We start from the raw sequence: 19,832 nt of genomic DNA on the forward strand, positions 1-19,832 counted from the left end.
GCGTCCCAGGATTGTTCCGAGTACACCGTCGGGGGGGGGGGGGGCAATGGGAATTCACACAGGTGATGACGAAACTGCTGATCAGCACAAATATATGCCCCCGGTATTATTAATGCAATCGTTCGACCACCGTTCCCGCCGCCCAGCAAAATGCATGACAATGACGCCCGAGGGGTTCGGTACGGAGGCCCTCGCGCGATTATTAGCCCCGCGGCCTCTCGCCGGCGAACATGACTGCTGCGACTGGTTGCAGCGATACAAACCGGAATTTCAACTGTACACGTTCGTCGCTCCGGGGGCTTTCGGCCAGGGAAAATCGAACAACCGTCTACATCGACCCTTTTAGAAACTACCGGAATATCCTTCTAGCTGTGATTTTGGGAAATAATTGGCGGGAGTCTGTACATCTAACGGGTGGATACCTTTTAGAAATGGTTAACAATTCAGAATAATCTGTAAATTTTATGTTCATCAACTAAATTTGTGAATTTTCTGTTTTTTTGTTATACGAGGTTTGGATTAATTGCATGACCGATTCTTATCCAGTTCATGTATTTTTTAACGGTGTCCCACATAACGTGAGCACCTTTAGTATCTCATTTGTTTTGTTAATAAATGCTAGAAGCTTGGTTTCAATACAAGTCTCTCGAAAAATTTATTACAAAACCGAGAAACATTAAAAAGTACAAAATATACATAACAAAAACTTCTTAGGTTTACACAGTTTTAAATATGTATATAAAAAATATTAAATAGAAAATAAAAAATAAATATAAGAGAAAAGTGCACTAAAAAGTGAAACATAATTTTCATAGGTATGACATATATGACCATATTTTATATTATTTAGTGCATTTTTTTGTTTATGTTTTTACTCACTGTTTAATTTTTTTATATACACCCTTAAAACCGTGTAACTCATAAGGTTCCTTTCACATATATTTTTTATTATTTAAATATACTCTCATACATCGGAGGATTTTTCACACTCAAGGTAACATAAATGTCATACTATTACAGGTCATTTAATTGGTCTTGATCTCAACTATTGCGCTAAGTTGATAAAAATATGAAGTCCCGTTAGAAAAACATCGATAAGCTTGAAATTTTGAAGAATATGATGTTGAGAAAAATGTTTGTTTATCATAGTGTATTTGTTTCTTCTAACCAAATAATAGTTTCTCCTCGCATTTTTTTGTATCTTCAAAAACAAGTGTAATATTGAAGCTGCTCACGTGGGACACCCTGTATACTTTGCAGATACAGCATTCCCTTTTTATAGGGGCGTCGATTGGAACTTACAACGTGACTATAGAGAGTAGTAACCTCTTAGCCCTCCCCACGCTCGTTATTGGATAGTTCGAGACAAGCCCCGCCCACTGTCAATGGTCCCATAATATTATGCGAATGGCGAAGCATGAGTGGACTGTGCTTATAGAGAGAGAATGCAGTACTTATCGAAAATGATTACTAATACTCATTAATAAATAATGGCTCGAACAGTACCAGACAAAATGAAATGTTTGTTTAACGAGAGCAACAAGTTTGTATAACGTTTCACCCACCACAATAATTAATCAAATTACTCGATCGTGCCGTTCTCGCAATTATTGACGACGAATTCCCGAAATTCAAAAACCGAATGGAGCCTTCAATATTCCATAAAGCTTCTTAAATTCTACAATCTATAGCACAATTACGAGAATTATATTCCAACGTTTGATTAACCGCGGCGTTCAGAAAATCACCGTGAATCCTTAATGAACGTCATTAGTTAAATCTCTTTTGGGGGCAAAATGAGCGGCTAGCGTTAAAGTAATACGTTAACCAAACGTACAATACATCCCCACGTGGGTGTTGATATTCCCTAATTGATCCTCCTGTTCATTTTTCTCCGGTCCAATGAATTCATAATAATAAATACGTCCGATGGAAACGGTCCCCGAATGCATTTCTAGAGCAGAAGTATATTAATTCAATGGCAATTAATTAAACTCGGGAAAGTATAAATCGCAAATATCCCCACGTTCATTAAGTAAAAATTCCATAAACACTTTTGTAGGATATAAAAATAGAAGAATTTACGAAATAAAATCATAAATTAAAAAAATTACTAAAATTTCAGGTTGAAAAAAAAAATTGTTCAAAAAAACGTTGAAGAAAGGTGTGAAGCGATTATTAACGATCCCAGGATGAAAAGCGCCAAGAAATCGACGAAATTGGCGCAAGAGTGTGTGCAACGCACGTCTCGTTAGCCATATTGTCCTTGGACCTGCCCCCTTCGAGACATCAACGTCCGGCAGTCTCTTTTATATTTCAACACGCCGATTTTATCGTTATATCTGCGAAAATAAATCCTTCATTTCATCCATGAGCAGCATTCGCCGGGCATGATATTGAATATTCGATGGAAGCTAAAACGCGTGATACTGGCTGCATTAGTGATCCCCCCTCCCCTTCGTCGACCCGCAAATCCGTCTCTGTTACGCGTTGCACGAATCCATTCGCATTTTCAGATATTTTTTGCTTCGTCTCGTGGCATGCGTTTCCATGAGATTTTATTTATTTACCGTGAGATAAAATACGCGATTGGCTCGATGCACAGCAATGTTGATGGTCCCATCCTAATTATTGAAAATTATTATTATACATGTATACGTACATTAAGCTTGTAATTCTGAAGCCAATGATATTTGTTTCAGCCACATAAAGCCATTAGTTTATGAAACATTTAACGTTCAGTGCCGAGGTGCCATCGAACACTCATTGATGATTTACTGTATTTCTCTATTTACATCCGTTATTTTATTATATCCTTTATTTACTATTTACTGCATACCAAATCATTCCATAACCAGTGAAAATAAATAAATAAATCAATACATTGAACACGAGCAACGTTATGCCATTCGCTCACTGTCACGTCTCTGGTTGATTCTCGCCTCGAAAACGCTCGATTAAAGTTCACACGATTTCCACGGGTACAATGTAAAAAAACGGGAGAGCAGCGAAACGTGTTTTTGCGGGGCTATTGATACGCGCGGCAACGTTTCGATTTTGCCATTTGAATTTTTGTCGGTTGCATTTCCGACGGTGCGCGCGCGTTCGACCGAGAATTACGAGATTCTCCCCTGCATCGTCGTTCGTCGACGCGTCGTAGCGAATTCCCAGCGTTAATCGTGAACGAACATATTCGCCATGGAAGAAACATATCAGATTTTCATAAATAAAGAGATTATACATTTTTCTAGAAAGCATTATGTATTATATAGAATCTATTTTCCATTTTTAACGAAAAAAAATCCTTGGGAAAACATCTAGAATTCATTCGCAGAACCACTGACAAATTTTTTACATTAAAAAACAGTATGCATTTATTTAAATATTTCTTCTATTGCAGATGTAAGATGCATTGAAATTTTGAAAACTTTAACCGAGCGATATTTTGAAGTTGGTGCAACTACGATAACAGTAACTACAGTAAATCTTGGATGAGTGTTCGAAGACTCATCGGCACTAAATATTAAATATTTCATAAATTATTGGCTATGTGTGGCAGAAGCAAATGTTATTGGCTTCAGAATTCCAAGCTCTATCACTGTGTTAAACCTCATCAAATGGAGGCATTCGAACACTCATCAAGAATTTACTGTAGTTTCTTATACTAAAACATTTTTAAATTCACGATACAATCTGATTATTCTATCTACAGAAGTGACATCACTAACTTAAAAAAACTTCCTGCTAAGATTACGCAGTACTGTAATAAATTAAATCCACGAAAAAACAGCAGTTTTTCGATGTTATCTCGGAAGCTAGAATTAATTCAGCTGGTACGTTGATGAAGATATTATTAAGGATATTAATAATTCCGACGAGTGCAGGGGATTTTCGAGAAATCCGTGACGATGAACACCCTAAATAATTATGCCTTCAGAGTTCAAGCGCCCCACGATGGAATATTCGATATAATTAATTAAAAGCGGCCGCGCACAATCGCCGCTTGGAAATCCGACGAATTTCCCGACGGCTCGACGGATTATATTTATGAATTGCTGGAAATCGATGACGTTTCTTTCGCTGAGGGGGGACGTGCGCCAATATGTGTGAATGTATGTTTGTGTAAATGTGTGTACGTCATCGCGGTTTTGTTTAATTATTGTCGATGCTTATTTCACCTGGTTCCAACAGTTATTCCGCTACCACTGACAGGCCATTTGATCCCATTTTTTTTAGGCATACATCTATCATGTTTCCGGATATCCAACAAGAAATATAAAAATGTTGAAAAACGAGATTTCAAAGGGTCACCGAATTATTTATCCACCGAGTACCACAATTTTAAGGCGGCTCACGCAAATTTTTAATAATTATAAATTTCGTTGAAAATTTAACAAGAACATTCTTAAAAGCTAACTTCCGATTGCTATAAAAAAATCGCAAGGTCAATGATAAATTTATTGAAAATGAAACGTTATAAAAATTTCTCTTTAACACGAGCCTTATGGAACTGTAATTGATACTGAGAAGTTAATCACATCTTGTTTAGTTACAAAAAATGACATTTTCATAAAAAATGAAGTGGTTATAGATTTATTTACGGAGATTATGCAAAGGACAGTATGCAAACTTAGGTTTCGATGCGTTTGGTAGTATCTTCTACGCATGTCTGCTATGAGCGTCAACGTCACTTGTTTTCCTTTAGTTTGTTCGACGAACTGTCCATCTTTATGTTAAAAGTTAAAAAAAAATTTTTTTCATAAGATTGTTTTTAGTACAAAACAGTTTGTTAGTTCAACAGTTATTATTTATGGAGAAAAGGTTTACCCCATATTTCAAGCAGCTGTAGAATCAACAATTTTCAAAATTTTCAAAAATTCTTCGAGATAAGTTTATCACTAAAAACTAGAACATATCTAAGTGTCAACAAAACCTGAAATATTCCTCAAAAAGTGTCCGATTTCGCGTGAAATGCCCCTTTAATATAATACAATAAAAATATAGAATTTTTTACCCCTCCGAATGGGAATATTCCTCAATTTAAAAAAACAAAAAAAAAAAAGAAAAAACTTCACGAGAATTATGAGTATCGGATTTCCTCGTGAAATCTCTAAAAATAAGTCACACACACGTCCATCTCAGAGCGAATCACCATCATATCCGCGTCGATATGCGATCCACGACGTTTTCCATCGCGGTCTCACTTCCCTCCCCTCCCAGGACTTTTCAGTGCGGGCGCGAAAGTATCCGCGGGAAATCCCGCGGGAAATCAGCACCTCAAAGGTTCCTTGTATCGAGACGGTGGCGCACGTAGTTGGGAAATGTTCGAGTGACAACGGTGTAATTTTTGTCCCGAATATTTTTCCTCCCCGAAACGATCGTTCGACCTAATTCTTGCGATTTCAGCCGGAATAATCAGGACAGATACATCGTACGGTTATCTTTCAAAACTTCTGATTGCCAAATAACATAAGAACTAAGGATTCGTATCTTTAATTTCGAAGTTCCTCCAATGAACATTCAAAATACAGTGATTCCTCGATGAATGCGACATGAGAGCAATGGCATTATTCCCACCACTGTCATAGGGGGAGTCGTTCGCTGGAACCAATCAAAACAGAGTAAACAGAAGCTAAGAAGAGGCTCGGCTTCGGGGTAAAAAAAAAAAAAACAAATTTATGAAGGGGTTAAAAAACGCACTCATCGAGACATTATTGTGTGATTTTTTCTGTGTACGTAACAAAATTTGGTAACTTTACTTATTTAGTAAGTATTATCTGATACTCACATGACGCTAATATGGCGTCGTCGGTCGTCGTAGTGTTAATGTATCGAATGGAATAATTTGAATTCGTTTGATACAGGAAAACTGTATGGAAGTTTATTGTGTAGTCTATTTTATTGTATTGTCGTTTCCTGTTGACTTATCATAGCCAGAGACTGTCGATGAAATCAAAGGTCTTGCCGTAAAATCGCTTAAGAATTTTTTACCCGACTTTCGCGATGAGAAAACATTTCAAGTGACGAAACTGACCTCAAACTTGGACCCACAGAAATTGCAATACGTGACTTAAGTTGGCTATCGTATCCTGATATCGCTCGGTTCCGTCATTTTTTTTATTATTAGCGTCGTTAGGAGTGAAATTGCTTCGTTGAATTACGTTGGTGATAATAAACTAAGTTTGAAGAAAACAAAAATGAAAAAGGCAAAAAGAACCAGCTTCAGGGGCGAATTTAATAAGACCAAAAAGAATATTTTGCTTATTCTTCGGCTGTATTTAGTTAAAATATATTTATAAATACTAACGACAATCAACTGGTAGAATATCCTTTTTTCTTCGGGAATTCGTAGTGAATATTTAATTACTGTTCCGAAAAAAAACTGAACGTACACATACGTGCTAGTATCCCTCAACAGGTTAAAGTGTGTACAGTTACCGATTATTTACCAATCATTAACACTTTTTGCTGCACAGGCGTTGCCTTTTTTTAATTTAAAATTTAAATCATAACCGCTTACAAATCTTCATTAGAACAACATAAATGATACAACAAAAGTAACCCTACTATGGCTTACAATTAAACCACGGATATTTATACAAATTCACAATTTCAGACATGAATATATGAAATATGAAAATGAGATAAAAAATTTATTTCCCGTACTAGATGTTTCATTACGTTGACAATAATACATAAATATCATTAACTTTTATTGAAGTCTCTTTTTACTGCATTTTGTATATTAAAATTCGCTGTAAATGCATAAACATCCGCAGTCTACTTGCAATAAAAGAATCTTCAAGTGCAAGTAGCTAAAAAAAAAGATAAATTGTTACTACTAATTTAAATTCCGGGGAATCTTTCAGACAACCCTCGAATGTCATCCGTTCGTACACGGCCACCCCCTCCCCTTCCATGGTCATCGTTATACAGCCGTGACGGAGAGATGGCCGTTGTGCATATTGATTGATGTAACAGTTATTAATTCGCGTTCTCGATTATCGACGGCCCAGTATCTACGCCCCGGCTCTGTAATGCAATAACGTGCAATAATAGTAACGTAATTTCGCCCCGTGTCGACGTCGACGATCCGCCATTATTCATGATGTACACGCGAGAAACGACACGGGGAATACGACATTATGGTTTCAGCTAACCCCTCGTCTCGTACCGACGAGTTTTCTGTCCCTGAAGGATTTCCAGGTTCAAAAATTGATAACTAGCCAGACTCTACCACTATTTTCTTGTCATCTACTATCATATTACTCGTTACAAAATATTCCACAAATTCTAACAGCAATTGTGACCAAAACTGGCAGGAGTAATAGGAAAACACAAGTATTCGGATAACAGAACAATCACTTTCCTGATACTCACAAGGAGTGTATTTTAGGTGTCCGCCTCCGATTGCTTTGGTTTTCGGATATGTTTTAGAGGACCGAAAAATAAGAGATACGTATTTTTTTATAGCGGCCCGTTTTCATATTTAGGGGCTGAAACCACCCCTCAAAGTTTCGACCCGGAAATACTATCTCGAAAACCAGAGGAGATACATGAAAACTTTCAATTGGTGGCTTTCATGGTTTTTTATGTACAATAAACTGGTGTTAACAAATTGTCAAAAATACAATTTGTTTATAACAAAAAAATTTGTTATAACTTTATTTTACAACTTATTGAAATTTGCGTAATGACATAAAATGACGAGCACTTAATTCCAAATCCATTGGTATATTTATTTTCGAAATTGCCTCCTTAGTCTCGCAGTTTTTTTAATTATTTATATCCTGTGCGCACGCCCGTTCTTTAAGCTTCCGATTGCCTCGGTTTTCGGAGAATACATATATTATCGAAGACTTTACGGTTCACATTTGTCACAAAAGTGATATTCATGAAAAAAATGATTGATGACACCTAAAATACACTCCTTGTCAGACAAAATTCGATTTTTTTTGAATCCGTATTGATATCCACTTAACACTTCACCTTTCTCCCATTATTTTCACGGTTTACTCTTATCGACGATTTAGGCCATCTGTAGACGTTGTTTTCTAGATAGACCCCTAGGTAAAAACAACAGTAAACAATCCTACAATATCTACTTGACAAGGGTACGTCTTTAAGATGAGATTTCATGTAACCCAGGTGGCCAAGAGACGGTACAGCAGGAGGCACGTCGACGCGTTTACGTGAACGTGCCCCTAACAAGAATTCCTCGATCATTTGACCAGAGGCATAAATGTTAAGAGGCCGCCCGGCCCGTCCACGTTTACGTTCCTTGACGGAAACGTTACGACCGGTTTTACACTGCTGCCCCTAGGTCCGTCACGAAGGTGTGCCTTCCTTCTGTGCACAGGTACAACTAAACGTGTCGAAGAAAACGGGGAAGGAAGCACACACAGGGAAACAGGATAGGCGAGAGAGGATGTGTACGGAGAGAAATTACAGCGTCGGAACGACCGGTTTCGAGGGGGTCCAGGATAGTTTTACGACCTTCCATCTACCGACTGTATAATCCGATTTACGGAACGAACTCGTACCGAGCACGAATTGCCATGTACGGAATACTGCTCGATGCGCGCGCACCTTTCTTTCGTTTCTCCTGGATCCCCCCCTTTTTTTTTTTGGTCTACTTTTTTTTCCCTACCCTAGTTAGTTTGTTTGTTCGCGTTGTTACGCCGTCGCTCGTAACTCGAGGACTGGTTTTTCATGGGCCGCTACGCTGTAACTGATCGGCCTGGAAAAGGCCGATGGTTCATTCGTAGTAACCCCTTTCCGAGTGATGAATGAACGGCGAATTGAAAGGGAGTATCGCTAATTTTATTTTCTTTTCCCTTCGGATACTTTGTGTCGCTGAACTTTGCTCAAGCTCTTTTCACCCCTAGGATGATGAGAATTTTAACCGTGAACTTGAAACCATCAGCTTTTCTACTGATGAAACAATCGATTTTTGTTTTGGAACACTTGAACTCCTTTGGAGTGATCATTATGGTAAGAATCGTGGCGATATGTATGGTAGATTATAGAGTGATATACCTGTAGTCACTAATCACCTCGATAAGTGTCGCCACTAGGCATTACATACGATATACAGTAAATCCTCGATGAGTGTTCGAAGGCTCCTTCGGCACTGAATATTCAGCCATCATCCCCACCACTGGGGGTCATAGAACCAGTTAAGCGCGCAGTGGTGAGGATGACGTCTTAACACAAACAGCCATCGAACACTCATAGATGATTTACTGTATAACGTACTGTATGCTATACTATCTTCCCCCCCTACTATCCGACGTTTTTTCTCAATTACCTCGACCTGGAAACGCTGCTCAAGACTCAATAAAAATTACCGCGTTCCATATACAGTAAAGACTCCATGAGAGTTTGAAACTCGGGTTCGCTTCAAAACTTTCACGGTACACCACGAATCGTTTCAACGCCTAACAAATTTGTTGTTTGCCCGAAGTCCGACCCTTGGCGAGAAAAGTGGGAAGGGGGGGGGGCAATAAATTATGTCCTTGGCATGTCTTATGGCCCCTGATGAGGGGGCCAGTGGTGGGGATGACATAAAAACTCTCACTAGGAGCTTCTTATCCAACTCTCATCGAGTCATCACTGTACATATAGCAGAATCAGACAGTACAAGCACTCGCCACCAGAGGATCACTCTATCGATTAGCTATTCCGAATCATCCTTGGTTTCTTACCAATTTCTGTAAGGCGGGAATTTCGAAGTAACGTTACTGAGATATTAGAATTCATCGAGAATCTCTGCACAACAAAAGACCAGCACCAAAGTTCTGAAATCCACCCAGGCGCATTAATCCCCGTCGCTTAATAACCCAACCGGTTACGCAGAGTTACGCAAGACTATACAGTTTTTCAGTGTTCCGTGGGAAAAAAAAGGGGGGGGAATCGAGCCGACGAGAAAAAGGCCGCCATTAAAAGTTTTCGCGATCAATGACCCTTCAACGGATACATCTCGTTAAGTCCACGGATCATTAGAAATTTTAAAGCGGCCCCCCGACACTGACTAATAGCATCTACCCCAGATTACCAAGTTTTCATAGCGTCAGTTTGAGACCCCCGTTGCACACCTGAACACCGACTACTTCCTCTTTACTACACCCTTTCTTCCTTCACTTTTCACGGAAGCGAAGCGTAGCCCCGATGAAGGGGAACCGGGACAAGTTTTCAATTACAGGAAACACTTTTTTTACGGTGTTCAATTGGCTCGCAGAACCGTGAAGTTAAACACAGACAGAGGGATTGCGGACGAACTGTTGGTGTGTGGATCAAAGATTGGTTGGGCAAAGGTAGCCTTTCTCAAGAATCAGAAACAGAGTTTCTGACTTTACTTATATATTTTATCTTTATATTTTTTACTTATGTACGAATTGGCAGCTAATTTTCCTAAATTGTACCCCCTAATACTAGAAAAATAATTGTAATTTGTATAGTTACTGTTATTTCAGTTTCTTTCGCGTACCCCTAAAACACCAAGCGCGTACCCCTGGTCGGGAACCGCTGCTCTAGGGTACCAAACATCAGTTTCAGTGAGCAACATTCCTCATCGATGTCTCTAGCTTGCTCAAGTTCATGATTCTTCAGATATGTCCAATATTAAAAGGTACAAAAGCTATTAGTGAAGGATTCCCTCTTTTACAGATAGGATAGCACTGATAAAATTGGACGGAAATCTGTCAGTCAGAATCTTCTTGCTACCCAAGCAACGAAGTCATCATCCATTTCCGGTCGAGGGAAGTCGACTTAGCTGGACCGGTGGCGAAGCACCGGTTAATCTTTCGAAGTGATAGCGGTGCGTGTAAATCCGGTGGCCAGTGGCGAAATCGCCGGCGTAAGCCTTACGCAGCCAAATAACAGGAAATCACGGGCGTGTAATCCCGAAATGTTTTCTAGGCGGTCCATTATCGGCTTAGGTCCCGGTTGACCTGGCGGACCCCACGGCAGAAATCCAACGCGCGTGTGCTTATCGAAAAAGCAAGCACGCGTGAAGCAACGCTAGCACGGCCCTGTGTTGCTACGCCGGGAACACACCGCGCGTCCGTCTGGACAACGAAATGCCTATAATCTTCGGGAATTTCAATTCGGTGAACACAAACGCGTCCCCGTTAATGCGCGGGGGATTACTGTCGGTCATTCTTGCGGAAGATGAAACGGTCGCCGTGAGCACTTCAAGTGAATTAAAGCTCGTCCCCATGGGCACTCTCGAGGTTAGCATTTCATTAAGCGTACAAATATAATCGGTAAGTTGAACTTGGTTTGACACTCGAGCAGTTGTTACAGAGAGGATTCAAGATCGTAGTACCTATTGCGAGGTCTAGTGGCGATAACAGGTTCTGCAGAAACTTCAACTAGCCTTCGACAAGTACAGTTCTGATGGAGGAACGTATTCATCAGAATTTTAGGGCAACTAAGGTATCGTACCATTTAGGGCCATATAGGCAACTAGGGCATCGTAGCACTTGGGGCCAGGTGGACAACTAGGGTATATCATACCATTTAGGGCCACATAGGCAACTAGGGTATCATAGCACTTGGAGACATATGGCAACTAGGGTATATCATACCAGTTAGGGCCATATAGGAAACTAGGGTATCGTAGCACTTGGGACCATGTAGACAACTAGAGTATCATAGCACTTGGGGCCATGTGGACAACTAGGGTATATCATACCATTGAGGGCCATATAGGCAATTAGGGTATCATAGCACTTGGGGTCATGTGGTCAACTAGGGTATCATAGCACTTGGGGTCATGTGGTCAACTAGAGTATCATAGCACATGGGGCCATGTAGACAACTAGGGTATATCATATCATTGAGGCCCATATAGGCAACTAGGGTATCATAGCACTTGGGGCCATATGGCAACTAGGGAATATCATACCAGTTAGGGCCATATAGGAAACTAGGGTATCATAGCACGTGGGGCCATGTGGACAACTAGGGTATCATAGCACTTGGGGCCGTGTGGTCAACTAAGATATATCATAACACTTGGGGTCATGTGGACAACTAGGGTATCATAGCATTTAGAGTCTTATGATCAATTAGGGTATTTTAGGTAACTTCGTTGATGTAAACAACTAAGGTACTACGAGAAATTAGGTCTATATGCTAGGTTCAACACTATCACGTCGAATAGTCACATACCAATGTCAATCGCCAATTTGATATCTCCTCTGATAGATATCTACTACCTAACGATATAGAGTGTTAGCGTTACAATAATTAATGTAACATAAATAAATCTTCATAACCTATTAATACTGTTTGAGTAAATGTCTAAATGAGTGTCACGGATTATTCCCGCGTGTCTAAATAGAAGCCTGCGAAGTTTCCTCAAGATACAGGAAGGAGATTGCCTGCCTTCCACGACATACTTTCGGTTTTCTCTGTTTTGTAAGACCGCGGAACATCCATTCAGATCGTGTGAAATGCGTTTCCCTAAAAAAGAAGGGGCCTCTCCTCTATTTTGAGTATATTCACGGTGGCAAGAAAGGTGGGTGTTTAGCGTACGTCAGGTATGACAACACACTACATGCACATAGCGAGAAGGGACGAGTTTCCGGGTTCGCGGTCCAGGGCGTGGTATATTATTCGGTGGGCTAGTGGATGCGCTTAAAAATGTATGGCCCACTCAGCCCGAACTGGAAGCGCGCCGGTTATCCTGCCATCCGGCTCGACAGGGGAGCGTTTCCTTAATGAACGACAATATGATTCAGCCTGATGTTCCTTTCTTTGGGTCGATCATAATCGTCTATGAAATTTCTTCAGTAAAAATAGGCTAAAACGTCTACAGATGTTTTAAAAATTGGTCAAGCTGACTATCTTGAAAATATTGCGTTTCACAATTCCTATCAGATTAAGGAGAAGCAACTATCATATCAGAAGATGAATTTGTGGGGATGGCTGAGTGAACTGGTGGGGAGAGATATCCACTGTGGCCTTCAACGGCCAAGTTAGTTTCCTCTGCCTTACAGACCCATCAGACAGGAAAAGAACTAAACCCCCATGCTATATATTGATTGATGTAAGAATGTACCCTAGCCATTTTCTAAGATACAGATAGCCTGTCCCACCTACTGAAAGACAGAAAGGGTCAGGGTACAATGGAATGATAATATCGTATTACGGATCGAAGGCACGAAACGGTCGGAGTTGTGGTAATGCCCGTGATAATCGGCTGGGTTTCGTGATTTTAATCGACTCGTTAATCGACAGTCGAATCCTAATTAATCGCTACGGAATCGTGCTTCTGATCCACGCACCGTGACACACGAATTAATTCAATAATAACGTCGGCTCGTTACATAATTCACCGTGCAATTGTAATTTGTAATTCCGTAAATATGTAATCTAGGCCCTCCCTCCACCAAACAGTGTTTCCTTATTATGAATTTGTAATGCAAAATTGCGCGGCTGCCGGATCCGCGATCGCGCGGTGGACCGTATGATACGATTACAGAACAAAATTGCATGTTTCAGCGGTTTCTCTATTATGCAACTAAATTACCGGGGAAATCTGCAACTTTTATTAAATCTTCTCGCTCGTTTTCGTCTCGTCTCGCGACGAAAGTTACAAGCTTGATCATGTCGAGGACCGGAAAGCTTATGATGTTCGAATCTCACGCGGGCGTGAAAATTAAACGACAGTTCGAGCTAGTGATAATTTCAGCGTATTAATAAATTAAGCCTCGGGGACCGACCTCTCTATGCCAAAAATTAAATCGCTTAATGTTCTAACGGTATAGGGGATATTACAAAAACCCACAGTAAATTTAAATGACGTTTTGTGAACTTTTTAATAATTAATCGAATGAAAATTTATATATTTTAAATACGCGATATTTGTAACGAATATTATTTACACCACAGGGATGCAATAATCTGGAGAATAATTGAATAAATGTTTAATTTGAACCGCTTAAACGATGATACAAATTGTACAGACTGATTCTTCAAATTTTTTTAACTGCTGTTTGTCGCAGTATTCGGAAATTTAGGTTGCACTGAAATCGGAGGATAAGGTAAGCATGTCGTCGACGCGGGCGGATTATTTAATATTCCATTAACGAAAATGCCGCAGAATAATAAAAAAATCTCCTAAAGCCGTGAATATTTAACACGCAAAATATGCCGCGACTCTTCCCCCATCGTGATCCACAAGCGGAGCTGAAGTATACCGGAGAAATATCCGATTAATCGAGAATCGAATTCGGGAGTGTTGCCGGGGAATCGGATTAATTTTGCATATCCTGCATTATTCCCGACCGATTTCGGCCGTTTTTTACTTTGCATCCAAACCATTGCCCACCCTGGGTAATACGCGTTAGTACCCCTCACGGTACATCAAGTCTTTTGCAATCTTCTTAGTCATTATGGGACTCTGAACCACTGTTAACTATATTTATGCATTTCTTAATAATTTCCAATTATCGGACCATAACCTACATTCTTCAGGTTTTAAATGTAGAAACAGAATCATTGTAGTAAAAGGGTCTCAGAATGTTCCCAATTTCAACTATACTGCCAGCTTGTCAAGAAAATTAATTAATTATGTGTGCGAATAACATGCAGCTACTTATACATTAAGTTATATTTAAAATCGTTGCTTACCTGATAGAGCACGTCCAGAGAAATAGGGTATACCATCTGTTCAACAATGACTCTGAGAACTGTATTGGGCCCCCCTTGGGTCTCCGCCTGTGTTTGGGCCACCTGATTCTGTCCAGGAATCGCAACTTGGTTGTTCGAGTTCTGTAACAAGAAAAAGAGACCACGAACGTTAGTTTCCTGTTGGAAATGTTACTCCCACGTGTGAAGTAAATTCAGTCCTTCGTTCTTTTAGAATAGCATTCCGTATGCACTCTACCGTTTCAGACGGGATGCAATGACTATCTGATGGTTACTCCAACCTCCTTATTTTAGCTGTGCATACCTTATATGTAGCTGAAAACCTAACCGGCCTCAACCAAAAAAAATCCCCTGACCTAATCTGAGCCTAGGTCCCCTCCTAATCAAGGCCTAGGTTCTGACCTAACCTAGGTCCCCTCCTAATCAAGGCCTAGGTTCTGACCTAACCTAAGTCCCCTCCTAATCAAGGCCTAGGTCTTGACCTAATCTAGGCCTAGGCTCTAACCTAACCTAGGTCCCATCCTAATCTAGGTCTAGGCTCGGACCCAACCTAGTTCCCCTCCTAATCTAGGTCTAGGCTCTGACCTAACCTAAGTCCTCTCCTAATCAAGGCATAGGCTCTGACCTAACCTAGGTCCCATCCTAATCTAGGTCTAGGCTCTGACCTAACCTTAGGTCCCATCCTAATCTAGGTCTAGGCTCGGACCTAACCTAGTTCCCCTCCTAATCTAGGTCTAGGCTCTGACCTAACCTAAGTCCTCTCCTAAGCAAGGCCTAGGTCTTGACCTAATCAAAGCCTAGGTCCTGATCTAATCTAGGCCTAGGCTTTGACCTAACCAAGGTCCCCTCCTAATCAAGGCCTAGGTCCTGACCTAATCTAGGCCTAGGCTCTGACCTAACCAAGGTCCCCTCTTAACCAAGGCCTAGGTCCCGACCTAATCTAGGCATAATCCCAAACTTAAACTTAGGCCAGACCCAACCTATCCCCTATCCAGGCTTCTCCAGTCCTAATTCTAGACATAGGCCATACCTAACTTTCGGAAACCGTCTCTGACGACACCTGGGTCTATTCAGTTCCCTGCTCACTTATTTCTCTAGAACTATATCAGGGTATCACCATTCCCTGTATAAAACAGGCAACTAGCAATTGAAGTTAATCACCCACAAGCTGATCATTGAGGCGAAACTCCTGAAATTCAGGGTAAAGACAGACCCAGGCAATAACGTCTCATGATTAGGTTCACGAACACGTAACTCCAACAATCTTCTTTCTTCCGGAAAACACTCGGACCATCTCCCACGACCAGGAAAGCCCGGAACGAGATAAAACCCTACCCGTTGTCATCAGCTGTCGCTGGGTAAAGTGTCAAACTAAACTCGTCGGCGATTTCCATAAAATGCTAAAGAAACGCCGGGCCGGCGTTAGAATTTCGATGCAGATTAAACCGTGGCCTGGACCGGGTGAGGGAACTCTGAGGCTCTGAAACCGCACAGTGGCACCGGAAGTCCCATGAAAGAGGAACTTGTTACCGAGTTAGCCGGTGGAACGATATTTCTACGTGAAGGGAAATCGATCGAGCGCCTTGGGAGGCGTTTTAAGTAATTTCTTACGGGCGAGCCCGGTGCACGGGAATCGCGAGAGCGTAACGAGATGCTAGAAAATACTTTCGATGTTTGGAGAAAAATATCATTAAAATCATCAGGATCAGGTCAGAGATGTTGTTGCATTAATATACGATAGGTCGAGTAAACAAGCTGTAATAAAATAACGGAGGAAGGGTGCTTTAGCAAATATTTTCGTTTTGATTTAATAATAGTCAAGAACTTTTCTGAATGTATACGCACTGTAAACAACTCACTTGTATTTTTACACACGAATACTGGGTAATGGTGGATTCGTTCACGTAAAAATACGCGTCTTTTTTAATTATCCATCGGCAAACGGTTACAACTCGACGGAAAAAAAATAAACACGGGATTTACCAGCACGTATCCCCCCCCCCCTCTCTTCTCGTCGGAACGAAATAAAAGTGAGTACGGATATTTACATTGAAAACTAAAGTACGCGATCAACGTCAATCCTTTGTCCGTTTTCGCCTGAAAATATTTTGAGAATATTTCAAACATGTGTACACTCGTCACGAAATAATTTTCCGAGAGATGAAAAAAATTCTTCGAATATTTCATGAAGATGAAATTAGCAAAGCGAAACAAAAAACAAATACCTTCTTTAATTATAAAATTACGAATTCGTTAACGAAATAATCGAAATAATATGCTTTTTAATTCCACCGCACAGTGGCGACATCTACGTTAGCCGAAACGAAAATGAGGCCGGACCAGGAGGAGGATTTATACTTTAAGAGACACGTGAATACTCGCTGGCCCACGGGTTTTATTATTTAATTTTATTTTATCCGTTTTATGTGTCGGACCGGTACTGAATTCCTCGTAATTTCATACCACTTCCGACATAAAAATACTTCAACACGTCGGCTCCCGTATACCCAGCGGTCATTCTAATTTAATACGAATGGCCGACGACGCGCGTAGGGGCAGCTACCCCTCGCCGCCCCAATAAATGCTTCACGGGCCTGGGTAACTTCAAAATTGAACGAAATTTCGCCTGGAAAAGGGTTCAACGTAATAAAACCACCGTACCTATTTCCCAGGGACCAGAAAATGTCCTACAATGCTCATAATCGTAATTCCTCGAATCACCCAGAATTTTCACTACAAGGGTTGGGCTCCATTGTTACATGATAGGTGTCAAGTAATGCAACAAAAAGTCAGTGATTCCCGCGGTTCAAGTTACATCGATCGAGAGAACAAAAGGTTTCGATGCATTACAGGGGACCGCCGAATCGATCATTCGACAATCGCACGCCGTCGGCGCAAAGTGGCCGATTGAATTTCAATATTAATCGAACAGTTAGCGGGGACGACGTTCCGACGTGGATGTGCTCATTCGACCTATTAAAAATGCAACAGGCTAAAATTGCCCTCGCCAGAGAAAACAATGCCATTAACCCGCGGGGCTCCACTACTCCACCATCCCGTCCCACTGCTTCGATCCGTTTCCGATGGAAACCCCCGTTGGCTTGCTCGGCTAGAAAATCCCCACCGAGAGAATATAATCGGGGGGTGCTTGGGACGATAGGCGAACAAGTTGAATCCCGAATTAAACTTTCACATCTCGTTCAGAATTTTCCGACAGCGTTAAATTATTTCCTCTGCAAAAAGAATCCCAGTTAAAGGGGGCCCAGAACGATCCGTTTAAAACACAGGAGGCTTTACAACGAAATGAAAAGCCGTTGGTATCCGCTAGGAAACCCGGGTTCCCGATAGTGCTCTCCCGGAGGTTCATTGATGGTAATGTGTTTGGGTCGCGGTAGCCACTACACACGCTTTTGAGAATCCGTGATCGAGTACAGAACACAGTCGCGGATACTATCCCCGCAAACCTCTGGTTTTTGTAATGGCCGTCTGGTTTCACCTGGCTGAATGACCGAATGTTGGATGACCAATTCGTGACGGAGACGCGGGGCCCTTTGAACCCTAGCACGGTCGGTGGACCTCGCCTTGGTGTTTCGTTCGATGGCTGTATCGTGTAACCGTACACGACGATCGATGAAAATGAAGCTTTTGCAGGAGGTGGGGTGAAGTGTGCAAACAGCGAGGCGAAAACGATCGATGTAATATAACGTGCTGTGTTACTTTATTGGATGGGATGAATGGAGGACACGGAGGCGCGTTTGATCGAACCCGTGTGGTTATTATATCGCGAACCCCGTACACCCCAGGAAAATGGGGCTTGAAACGTGACACACCACGTAGATATAAATTTCGATCAGAGACGTTAATTCAAATTTAACCACCAGCGACGTTTTCCCGACCCGAATGAAATTTCGCCCGGAAATAGATAAAGAGGTGAACACGGACAGCTCCTGGAGCTAGGTGACGTAAGAGGATCAGCATCCTGGGTAGCGTGGTGTAATGTAACCGCGGAGATGGGAAACGGGATACGAAAATAAAACGGGGGAAGGGCAAGGTGGTAGTTCAAAAGGCAGGCTAAAGGGTCATGGGGAACCGGCTATCGTACAGGAACCAGTTTACAGAGCCGGAACGAAATGCAATGTGGACCAGACCTAGTCGCGGTAGATGCACGGAGCGTTTGATAGCGTCGCAGCGGGCCGCCCAACGGATCCTACGTGTCCCCACAAGTAATTTCCAGTTATCTGCGTTTACGATTCAGCAGTTACATGTTCTCGCGTTTCAGACCAGGGGTGTTTCTGGCGAACGCTTTTTCCTGTCCCCGATGCGTAACCGAATGTCTTTGATGCGGATAGAGATGAAGGTTTATGTCCCCTGAAGTTGAACCTTTATACTAATCCCCTGGAGGAGCTGACACGCGAAGAATTGCTCGACGGTCGACAGTGTCCCACCTGGCGATTTATGTTTCAGAGGTTCAGGAATTGTATGGATATTTAGGGTATCTAGTAAAAGGAATCTTAGAGATCTGTTTAAAATGGGCTATTTCAATGAGATTCTTAAAGATCTTTAAAGAAAATCTTATTTGGGATCCAGTGGACAGTGAATAGTGCTGAGATCATCCGCTGGCGGTCATGTTCGGTATTAGTACCATCATGGCGTAGCCCAAAGGCTACAACTTCAAAGCCGTTTTCAGCTGTAAATATTCACTTTAGGAAAAAGTTGTATGGAACTTTTCTGTTCAGCTCATCAAGAGCAACAACTCCACATAATTTTTTCTGCAATATAATATTACTGAAATTGATCATACTTTGGACATTTTTTCCTACAGACTCCTCTGGATTATCGTCCCAAAATCGGGTCCGCGCCGGGACAATAATGCTATAGGGAGAAATGCTTTAGACCCTCGTGAATTTGTTTTTTATCCGAAACCCGAGCCTCGCGGGGGGGGGGGGGGGGAGTAACACGCCCCCCTCCACCACCCCGTAGTGCGGATGACGCTTGGACAATAATCCTGTAGAACAAGCCCGACGATAATCGAGAGGAGTCTGCAGTTTAAAGTAAAATATCGTATACACACAACACGAACACAAGGAACGTACATGTCCTAAAGGCACAGTAGCTTAGCATCTCCTCTTCGAGTCCCATTAGAATTATAACTCCACATTCCCCGACCATCG

At 41.5% G+C, this 19,832-nt stretch overlaps 1 protein-coding gene across 1 annotated transcript in view; it reads right to left on the reverse strand.

The window, feature by feature from the left end:
* Positions 1–19,832, reverse strand: part of LOC107186114 (polypyrimidine tract-binding protein 2) — a 224,829-nt gene that overhangs the window by 25,934 nt on the left and 179,063 nt on the right. The window contains 1 exon segment of the mRNA XM_015573922.1: positions 14,644–14,784. Within this exon segment, the coding sequence (XP_015429408.1) occupies positions 14,644–14,784 (141 nt within the window).

Source organism: Dufourea novaeangliae, unplaced genomic scaffold (genome assembly GCF_001272555.1).
Source record: "Dufourea novaeangliae isolate 0120121106 unplaced genomic scaffold, ASM127255v1 scaffold72, whole genome shotgun sequence".
NCBI lineage: Eukaryota > Metazoa > Arthropoda > Insecta > Hymenoptera > Halictidae > Dufourea > Dufourea novaeangliae.